This window comes from Cystoisospora suis (genome assembly GCF_002600585.1).
Source record: "Cystoisospora suis strain Wien I chromosome Unknown contig_6374, whole genome shotgun sequence".
Taxonomy (NCBI): Eukaryota; Apicomplexa; class Conoidasida; order Eucoccidiorida; family Sarcocystidae; genus Cystoisospora; species Cystoisospora suis.
Genome location: NW_027159163.1, coordinates 2,729 through 13,623, shown reverse-complemented (window position 1 = coordinate 13,623; position 10,895 = coordinate 2,729). Strand labels below are relative to the sequence as shown.

The 10,895-nt window shown below is 42.1% G+C and overlaps 1 protein-coding gene across 1 annotated transcript; it reads right to left on the bottom strand.

Moving 5' to 3' along the window:
• Positions 1–308: 308 nt before the first annotated feature.
• On the bottom strand, positions 309–10,572 carry CSUI_009938 (tyrosine kinase-like protein). The gene is made up of 3 exons (XM_068070046.1): positions 2,730–10,572; positions 2,034–2,126; positions 309–948 (listed from the first exon to the last, which is right to left on the bottom strand). Exons 1-3 carry the CDS (start codon positions 9,598–9,600, stop codon positions 713–715), a joined length of 7,200 nt encoding a protein of 2,399 aa, XP_067917978.1. The 5' UTR covers positions 9,601–10,572; the 3' UTR covers positions 309–712.
• Positions 10,573–10,895: the final 323 nt, after the last annotated feature.

Genomic DNA, 10,895 nt, shown 5'->3' with positions numbered 1-10,895 from the left:
AACAAGAGATACACAGGTGAACTTCACAAGTCATCCAAGAAGAGATTACATACATACACACATAAAGAAAGAAAGAGGTAAGAAAGATAAAAAGAAAGGGAGAGGTAAGAGACCCTGGGAAGGTGACAGCAGCGTAGGGGGAGAATTCTTCTTTTCTTGCCTCTTTCTTCTTCTCTTTCTTTTTTCTTTCTTTTTAATAAGAGCCATACACGACTTCGGACGAAAGACAACTACAAATATATATATATATATATGTATATGTACATACATATGGAGAGAGATAAGCACATACGTCAAGAGATACATCTCTCTCTATCTATGTGTCTGTTCCTCTTTCTCTCTACACATATACCTTGGCTATGTATGTCTCTATATGCTCTATATCTATACATGTGAACATACCTGTTTCTCTATATATACAGAGAGATAGACGTACCATCCGAATGAGTAGAATGACTAACTGAAGGAAGCTTTCGCCTTTCATGAAGTAAGTGAAAAAAGAAGACATACTACACTATATAAGACGAGAAGGAGAAGCGTCAAAGCACAACTCCAACCTCGTAATCCCCTTATTCTTCTTGTCTTTCTTCCTCTTTCTCACTCTTTCTTTTTCTGTGTGACTTTTCTACTTGCTGGACGAGTATCTGTCGTGTTTGAACTGAGAGAGAGAGAGAGTATTCCTTCGCTCCTCCTTTCCCTGTTGCTCTTTTTCTTATTCTTCTTGACTAAGACCTAGGAGAGAGTTGAGGTTGCTTTCTACCTCCTGTCGGTTGGTAATGAGAATCTCCTGAAACTGCTTGGCGCACCAAGCGAATGATGGACGATGCTCTGGAACGGTGTCTAGACACGTGTCTAGAATAGTCTTCAATGGATAAGGAAAGCGAGAATAGTCGACCTTACACCCGCCGTAACCTGCGGCTACAATCATGTGAGCCGGGCTTGTCATGTCTACAAGCATACGACGCAATAGAAACACACGCACATTCGCACAAAACGAAGAAAAGAAGATAAAGAGAAAGCAACAAGAGAAAGAAATCCATTCCATCTTGAAGAGAAGAAGAAAACAAGAAATCTAAATATCCTAATCACGACTACTATTACTACAACTCTCACTAGCAGGCTAGGTCGCTAGGTGGCTGATTCACCCATTTATCGTCGTCTTCCGCTGAGAAGTCTGCTGTACAGACACTCAAAAAATGGTGCCGTAAATACATGCAGTGATATCACTATTTAGACAGATATATATATATATATGTGTATGTATATATGTATGGGTGTATATGTATGTGTCTTTCTTTGTCAGCTTCAGTAGTTGTTTGATAGACAGCTGGTAGTCTCTATCCCTACACAAGTCACAGATAGAGTACAGGAGAAGAAGAAGAAGCGTAGTAGAGGTCGAGCATTAGTAGAAGAAAAGAGAGACCAGGTGTAGAGACACTCCAATAGAAGAATAAGAAGAAAAAAGATACGATAGAGGTCTGATAGCCTACTTTCTGGAGATACACAGAAATATGTACATGACAGATCATACGTGCCTATCCATATCAAACCAACTAGTACACCTCCACATAGCTAAGAGAGAGATAAATACAGAGAGAGAAAAAAGATGAAAGAACCCCACAAAGACATCGACAAGAAGAGAAATACACAAGAAATTTCTTTCTTTCTTTCTTTATCCATGTGGAATGTCTGAAGAAAGAAGAAGATGAGAATCTCCTAGTACGTGAAAGTCTCAATGATATATAGGCGGAGAGGTAGATAGGACAATAGATAATTGAAGATAGGAGAAAAGAAGCAAAGAGAGAGAGAGAGACCCAGAGAGAGACATGGTAAGAGAGATGAAGACAAATGGGAGAGACAAGAAGTCTCCTGCACCTGCTCTTGTTGAAGTATCGACAGAGACAGTCATGGAACAAGGCAAACCCCCTGCTTCCTTCTTCTTTTTCTTCTTCTCCTGCTCCCTATTCTTCATTCTTTCTCTCCCTTTCCTTCTTCTTCTTCTTTTCGTTTTCTTTTCTTGTTCTTTCTCTTACTTTCATAAGGAATCTTTCGGGTGACCATCTCCCACAGGATGAGGCCGAAAGAGTAGACGTCGGATGCGACTGTGAAACCTTCTCCTCTCAACACTGAAAAGAAAATGCAGAAAGAAAGAAGAAAGAAAGAGGGAGACAGAGGGATAGAGAAATGCTGATGGAGGACAGAAAAGAAGAAGAAAAAGAAGAAGAAAAGAGAAAGAAAGAAAGAGGAACAGGCTGGCTATATAGCCTTACACATATATCTAGAACCACACATATCTACATCAATATATATATATATATATGTATATAAGGTGTCTTCATGTAGGCAAGTCTAGCAGAAGATAGAGGAAAGTATGTGAATCTAGAGAAGAGAGAGAGATGTACACCCTCTACCTTGTAGTACGTTCTTTAAAGTATCTTTCCCGCTATACACCGCAACAACGTCTAGGCTCTATCCCTCCACTCCACACATATAGAGAGAGATATCTATCTATGAATAGATATACATAGACCACGACGTATATATATCTTTCTTCTTTTTAGATCCATGATGTATGAAGATGTCTAGATACACATTATAAGCAGCAGACCTGCCTTTCTCTCTCTCTTCCTCTGTTCTATCTGTATGTACGATGCCTATGAGGTATCGATCGGTATCATATCTAGATTTCTATATCTGTATGATTGCATGCGTTAGCTATCTTGGCGTACCTTCAGGTGCCATCCAGTGATGCGTCCCCACACATCCAAGATGAACTTCCTGTAAAATAACTCGACTCTTCTTCTTCTTCTCGTTACTCTCCCCTCTCAATTCTCCCATATCACTACCACATCTTCTTCTTCTTCTCTCTTCTTCTTCTTCTCCTCCTCCCGTTCTTACCGACTCTGAAAAAGAGTCATCACTGCCTTCACTGTCCTCATCTTTATCTTCTTCTCTTCCACCTATCAATCTTCTTCTTTCTCTTTCTCTTTCTCTTCTCCTCCTCATCCTCCTATTCTTCTTGTCTTCCTCTTCTTCTTCTTCTTCATCTTTCTCTATAGTCGAATAAGGATACTGGAATCCTTTCGAAGAGGAAGAGGAAGTAAAGAAGGAATGGTATTCTTCATTCTCAAGCGATAGAACCGTAGATAAGCCGAAATCGCACAGTTTGACTTCGCCTTGTTTCCCAAGAAGAACATTGGAGCTCTTAAGATCGCAGTGGAGAATGCCGTTATGGTGAAGATAAGAGCAGCCGAGACAGATATCTCTTGCGATCTGTATTATTTCGATAAGAGATAGCTGTATGCGATGCTTGTGAAGAAGATCATAGAGAGACCCATTCTCTACATACTCCATAACTAAGCCGTGCATAGGAGGTTTCAATACAATACCTAAGAGCATCACGATATTGGGATGAGAGAGCTTAGAGAGAAGAGCCAACTCGGAAGAGAAGTTCTTCTGTAGAAGCTTCATATCTCTTTGTCGAAAGACCTTTATCGAGACCTTCATATCTTCTTCTTCTTCTCCTCCTCCTCTGGATAGGTCTTCTTCTCTCTCAGGGTCTTTCTTCTTCTCTTCTGGATAGAAGAGAGATGCTGCGGGGTGCGCATGAAAGAGAGAACCCATGTAAGCTCTTCTCTCTTCTTCTTCATTTGTTCTCTTTCTTCTTGCGTCTATCTCTCCTGCTTCTTCTTCTTCTTCTGGAGCTCTTCCTCTTGTTCCTCTATGAGAATAGGAGTAGGGCAGGGAAGCAAGAGACGACGGAGAAGAAGAGAAAGGTCCAGAGAATCGAGGAAAAGATGAATATTTACCAGGATGAAGAGAGAAAGAAGAAAAAGGATCAAAAGCATGATGCAAGAAGTAAGGAAAGAACGGATAAGGATAAGCAAAAGGAGTGAAAGAGATGGATTGACGATAGGAGGCAGAGGGAGGAATGTTTGAAGTAGACCCATCCAAAGGAAAGACGCTTTCTTCTTCTTCTTGATCTGCAGCAGCAGAAGAAGAAGAGAGATTTGCGAGAGCTCGATGACGACGAAGAAGAAAAGAAGAAGAAGTAGAAGGTGTATGATGGAGGTGAGATGCAGATGGAGGAGGAGGAGGAGAAGAAGAAGGTATCTGTGGGAGAAGATAAGGATAGAAAGGAAGGTATGGGTAAAGAGGATAAGAAGAAGACGGATATGGATAGGCACATGGTAAAGATGAAGAAGAGATCTGCTGATAGATTCTCTCTTCTTCTGTCTTTATGAAGGGGAGATATGTTCTATTTACATCTTTCTTAAGACCAACTGAATGCGTAGGAGAAGTCGCGAATTCTCTTCTTCTTCTTTCTTCTTCTTCCTCTCTTCCATCTCCCCCCTCTAAATATCTCCCGAAGTGGTCTCGCATCTTCTCCTTCTTCTTCTCACCCTTTATCTCTTTCTTTCGTCTAGTAGGGATAGAGGAAAACGCCTGACCGAGGGAAGAGTCAAAAGACCTCCTTTCTTCTTCTCCTTCTTTTCTTCTTCTTCTCTGTTCATAAAGAGAGATGTTTGATCTGTCTTGCTTCGCCTGAAGATCTTCAAGAGTTCTAGTGTATCTCCACCTCGCTCGATAGACCCGACTGTAACCTCCTTCTCCTATTCTTCCTTCAATTTCCAACTCGCACGCAGGGATTTCTAAGGATTGAGAAATTCTCTCCTCTGATGAGAGGCCTGATAAAGCAAGTTGATCGAACAGGTCAGCATAGTCATTTCTCCTATGAAGAAGATTTGCATGCCCCGCAAGAAAAGGAGAAGGAGGAAGAAGATGAGGATGCTGATAAGGCTGATAGAGATGGCGAGGAACCGAAGTGAGAGAAGAAGAAGAAGAAGCAGAATGGCAGTTTATGCTCTCTTGCTGTCGAGGAAGAGAAGATCGTGGATTGTCTGTTCTCTTTCTTCTCCTTTCCGTTCTCTCATCTATCGCGGCGGTCTTCTCGAGAAAGAAGAGATTCTTCTTCTTCTCCTCCTCCTGAGAGATGTATCGATGCCGAAGCTTGAGAAGGAGCCCTCTCACGAGAAGAAGAAATCTTCTCTCTCCCCAGCTCAAACCCAAAGACGAAGAAGAAGAAGAGGAGGGAGAAGAAGAGAGAGAGTGTAATTTAGAGAGATCGGTGTCAGTAAGTTGTAGAAAGGTATATCCATCCACATCTTCATGTTTGAAGAGCCTTTTGATATGCATAGGAAGGCCAAGACAATCGAAGAAATGGAGGAGCTCTTCCACATCCCAGTCGATGCAACACCAAGCTGTGGAGATTCGATTTATCTCTCCTAACACTTTCTCATGACTATGAAAGTACTCGTAATTATACACAGACTTGTAACCTTCTTCTTCTTCTGCCTCTTCTACATGCTCTTCTTTCTTCTCTCTCTCTTTCCTCTTCTTCTCCTCCTCCTCTCTTTCACCGTCTTCTTGATCGGAGTCAAGATTCTTAAGACGGCTGTTATGATAAAGAAATTCTGAAGAAAAAGAGAGATCTTCTTTCTCTCTCTTCTTCTTCTTCTTGTTCTCCCCTTCTCTCTCATTCTTCATCCTAGGGTGACTTTGATTGCTCTTCCCTAACGCCACCCCGACAGCCTTGCTCTCTTTACCTTCTGCTTCTTCTTCTTCTTTTTCATTATCTCGTGTCTTCTTCTTCTTCTCCTTCTCCTGTTCTTTTCTCTCTCTTATGGTATCTGTGTCTTTCACGAGAGAAGCCTCTGTCCGATGTATCGTCTTCTCGATGGCTTTATCGCAATTCTCTACAGGAGAGGGAGATGTCACAGACTGATTAGGGGACATATCGAAACTCTTCCTTCCAGTGTCTATACACCCGGAGTGTTGTATCATATCACGACGATCAAAACGCTGTAGAGAGGAAGAAGAAAGCTCTTCTTTGTCATCTTCTCTCTTTCCTTCTGTTGAAGAATAGGCCTCTATCTTGTCAAGATAGTTCTTCTTCTGTCCGTCTTCCATGTAGGAAGACACATTCGATCGCTCGTCTAGTTCGAAATCTTCAGAAAAGTATTCCTTCCTGTCTTGATGGCTACTCCTCCTACCACGGTCACCATCTTCTTCTTCTTCCTGCTTGTTTCTCACTCTTCTTCTTCTTCTTCTCCTTCTTCTTCTTCTTAGTCTTTCTTCTTCTCGAGCCTCATGGTAACCGGAGGCGTCGGAATAGCAGCGAGGAGAAAGAAGATATACTTTTCTTGATGTATATCTTTTAGAGTGATAAAGAGGAAGAAAAGAAGGAGAAGAAGAAGAAGGGAGGTCTTCTCTCTGTTCTTCCTCTTTTTCATGTCCTTCACCTTTCGAGAGACGAAGAGGTTCAGGCACACAAGTCCTTCCATGGGGAGTAGAAGAAGAAGAGAGAGGAGACGAAGAAGATCTACTTTCTTGCCCTTCTTCTTCTCTCTCTTCTCTTCTTTCTTTCTCTTCTTCTGTCTTTTCAAGACCTTCTCGAGACACATCGGCACCTTCTTTCTTTTCTCTCTGTTCTCTCCTCCCTTCTTCTTCTTTTTTGTCATGACATCTGTCACCTTCTCTCATCTCCTTCTTCTCCTCCTCCTTCTCGTCTTCTTTTTCTTGTGTGTATGTGTCTTCTCTTTCTTCCTTTCTTCTCACGTTCATCTTCATGCTTTTCCTTGTTTCTTCTTCATCTTCTTGCTGTATACACATCAATCGTTTTCGAATGAGAGAAGCGAAGAGACTTTCCTGTTGCACAAGGACACCCTGACTCCAGACACCTGCATAAAGAGATCCATTAGGTTGAAAGAGGACTCCTCTCCCCTCTCGTAAACCTCTTTTAAACTGTCCGACATATCGCACACTATGACGGAGTGTCTCTACACCTGAGCCGTCTTTAAAGTCATCTTTCCACTGCCCTTCATACTTGGTTAGATCGAAGCTCCCGACGCCACGTGTACATACACCCCAGCCACTTCTCTTGTCTAAGTTCCACTGGCCGCAATAGCCCGCAGGAATGACTTCGGATCGGCTAAAAGAAGAAGCAGAAGAACAGCTCGACGGAGAAGTTCTTCGATAGACGACAACACTGCGAGAGAAATGGCGAGGAGGAAGAGAGGGACCGTTTGGATGGCGAAAACGAACCTTCCCCTCGTTATGACGGGGATGATAAGAAGAACACTGACGATATCTCTCTTTAAAAGCACCATTACGATGAAAGTGAGACAAGAGAGAAGAAGATCTCCCTTCCAACATTATCCTCCCTTGAGTGGAGTTTTCTCTCTCTTCTTTTTCATTAGCACTCTTCATTTCTCTCTCTTCTTCTTCTTCTTCATTCTTATCTACGTCACTACTATCACTATTAGACTCACCTCTTCTTTCTTTTCTTCTTCTTTCTGTTTTCGTCTTTCCTTCATCTTTCTTCTTCTTCTTCTCCTCCATTCTTTCATCGCCATTCTTCTTCTTCTCTTCTTCTTCTTCTTCCTTGAGGAGAATTCTCTCTTGCCATGGATTTTTCTGTCCTTCTGTTGTTTCTTGTTCTGCTTGGTGAACGTTGGGATAGAAAAGAGAAGGAGCAAAACATCGACGATGAGGAAGATAGACACCAGGAGGAGAAGAAGAAGACAAAGAGGCAGGTGTGGAAGAACAATAGCAAGAATCCATGGGGTGTACATACACCACAGGAAGCTTTTGAAGGCTCCCGATACCTCTCAGTAAAGATAAAGAACTCCAGTCCTCTTCATCTTCTTCATAGTCAAGACAACATGTAGGAGAAATCTTCTTTTTTTGTCGTCTCTCGAGAAACCGATCTCTTCTTCTTCTCCTTCTTCTTCCTCTCCCCCACTCTACGGCAGAACGACGGCGACAGCGTTCATATCGACCGCCATGTTGATAAAGAGGACGACGAATTCGAAGAGAAGAAGAGGCAGAAGCACACGAGGAGCGAAGAGATGAAGAAGAAGAAGAATAAGGATGAAGAATACGAGGAATAAAGAATCTCCTCTTCCTCTTCTCTCCGTTCCCTTCTTCTTCTTCTTCCTCTTCGTTATCATGCAGACCTTCTCTTTCTCTTTCTTTTCTTCCTCTTTGTCTTTCTTCTTCTTTTCTTCTTCTTCTGTTGATACCTCCTGCTCCTCTTCCTCTTCCATAGAGCGCAAAGCCACACCCATGACGAAAGGAGGAAGCAAAGACATCTCCGCAGTACACACGACTATCTGGCCAGAGCATCAGAGATCTCCTCATAAAAGGAGAAGAAGAAGAGAAAGTAGAAGAAGAAGAGAAAGAAGAAGAAGAAGAAGAGAAAGAAGAAGAAGGATGTGAGCGAGGAGGTTGCGGAGACGAGTCTAGTGTGTCTATCTCTTCTTGTTTCTCTTCCTTTACCGGGAGATGAGAAAGAGAAAGAGCTCCCAATTCTTTTTCTTTCTTCTTCTTGTCCATCTTCTCTTCTTCTTCTTCCTTGTCTTGGATATACTGAGAAGTATCTTTTTCGCCTCCATGGAGAATTCCTGGGTTTCCTCTTTTCATAGATAAAGACGATGAGGAAAAAGAAGAAGAAGAAGAACTGGAGAAAGAAGAAGAGACCCATCCAAGGAAGGTAGAAGAAGAAAGAAGCGAAGATAGAGAAGATTTCTTCTTTCTGTCCGAGCTCTCCTTATCGTCAAGACATACTAAACTCTTCTCCCTGATCTTCTTCACTCTTTCTTTCTCTCCGATCTTTTCTTCTTCTTCTTCTTCCTTTTCACAGCGCTTCTCTCTCTTCTCGTGGCCTTCTTCTTCTCTTCTTCTTTCTCTTTCTGTACTCCTATCAGAGATGTGATCTCTTCTTTTTATCTCTTCATCTCTTACACCTTCAGCTCTTCTGTTCTCTTTCTTCTCTTCTTCCTTTGCATCTTTGTCTTTGTAGAAAGGCAAGATTTGCAGAAAAGAAGAAGAAAGCAGAGAAGACCGGTGGGGCTTCTCTTCACGAGTGTCTCTCCGACGAGAAGAAGATCTCCGCAATGAAGAGAAGGAAGAAGAAGAAGAGAGAGGAGAAGAAGATGAAGAAAGATTAAGATAAGGAAAAGGAAAGCGATGTAAAGACGTATAGAGAGGTACGCACTGTCGTCGTCGCAATTCGCTTAGGAAAGAAATTTCTTCGCGATGGATGAAAGGCTTATAAAGAGATGGAGAAGGATGAACAAGAGAAGAAGAAGAAGAAAGGCGAGATTCTTTCTCTTCAAGATTTCCCCTTTCGTCCTTCTTCTTCTCGTGAGAAAGAAGACTTGCACTCCCACGACCACTAAAAGCAGGAGAAGGAAATCTATCTTTTTCTTTTTCTTTTTCTTCTTCTTCTTCTTCTTCTTCTTCTCTTCTTTGTTCTTCTTCTTCTTCGTGGTCGGAGAGAGGGAGATGTCTTTGTGTGTGGGTGTTCTGTCCTTTCTCGAGTCTGAAAGGAAGAAGGGAAGAGGAAGAAGAAGAGAAAGAGATTTCTCTCTTCTTCTTTTTCTTCCTCTCCCCTCTCTCTTTCTCGTCTAGTTGCTTTGCTGCATGGTGCTGAGCCTGCTGAAGAAAGAGAGAAGAAGAAGAAGAAGAAGAGAGATGAAAAGGAGGAGAAGGGGGAGGATAAGGATAGTTTGCTGCCTCGTTAGCACAACTCTCCATTCTTCGTCGCTTCTAGACGTCTCTTGCGTCTCTCTCTGAAACGACCTCTTTACATAGAAAGAAAAAGATCTTCTCCTCTTCTGCTCCGCTATTCTTCTCTTTTCTTCTTTTTCTCTTCTCTGCTTCTCTTTCCTTTCTTCTTCTTCTTCTTCTGTCTTGCTCTTCGTTGTTCTTCCTTAGACTTTCATAAGAAAGAAAGGATTAGATAAGAAAGCGAGGTAAATGCGAAAAGAAGAAAGAAGAGAAAAAGCAGAAAAGAGAGAAGAAGAGAAAGACGAGGTTCCTCGTTTTCTCAACTTCATCTTGATACGACGGACGAGAAGTCAAAAAGAGGAAAGAGACCGAGAGGAAAGAAAGATACAAGCTTGCTTTCTTCTTCTTCTTCTTCTTTTCCTCCTTTCTCTTCTACTTCTTCTTGGGCGCTTCGTTGTCTATCGATGAGAAAGATTCAGAAATCTCTCTCCTTCTTCTTCTTCTTGTCTTTTTCTTTCTATTTCTCCTCCGTTCTTCTCTCCGAGCAGTTCGTCGCGAATGCCCGTCTCCGCGGAGAAGGAGAGAAAAAGAGAGGGTAAAAAGCTGAGACAGCAGACAAAAGACAAAGGACTTGCGCTCTCTCTCTCTATCTCTCTCTCTCTCTGTGCTTTCGCTTTGGAAAGATGAAAGAGAGAGCGAGAAAGAAAAAAAGAAAGAAGGGCTTTCGAGAGAGTCGCAAACGTCTCCGCCTTGTTCTTCTCCCTGTGAGCCGTCCCTTCATTTGCTGCTCGAAGAGAAATTCTAAAAGATTCGGTCATTCATCGAGAAGAGCACAGAAGAAGAAAAAGAAGAAACAGAGAAAGAAAGAAGATGTCTACTCCTGATACTCTTCTTCTTCTCCTCTTTCTTCAGCGTCATGGAGGTCCCTTGTATGAACGACGAGAAAATAGCAAAGAGAAAGAAAAGCGAAAAAGGCGTAGGAGGACAGGAAATTTAACCCATCTATCTATCATCTTGAAAAGAAGGAAAAGCCATAAACAAGGAAGGAAGAACGTGCAAATCTCCCTTGTTGTTCTCACGCATGCGCATGCAAACCATCGCATGCAATCTCTATTTACATCTCATTGAGGTATATATGGAATATACGTATATCTACAGATATATTCATACCTATCCCTATGTATATAGAGATGTATATCTCGTCGCTACATCTAGAAACGCCCCAATGGAGAATCTGTCTTTCTCTTTCAACTTGTCCTGGACGTCCTTTAACAAGAAGAAAGAGGAAAGTCTTCTCTCTCTCTCTCTGTCTCTCCCTCGCT

Coding starts and splice junctions, on each gene's coding strand:
- CSUI_009938 (XM_068070046.1), bottom strand. CDS start 9,600: ATGGAGAGTTGTGCTAACGAGGCAGCAAACTATCCTTATCCTCCCCCT. Junction 2,127..2,729: donor TCACTGGATGGCACCTGAAG/GTACGCCAAGAT, acceptor TTTTCTTTTCAG/TGTTGAGAGGAGAAGGTTTC. Junction 949..2,033: donor CCGAAAGATTCCTTATGAAA/GTAAGAGAAAGA, acceptor GTATGCTTGTAG/ACATGACAAGCCCGGCTCAC.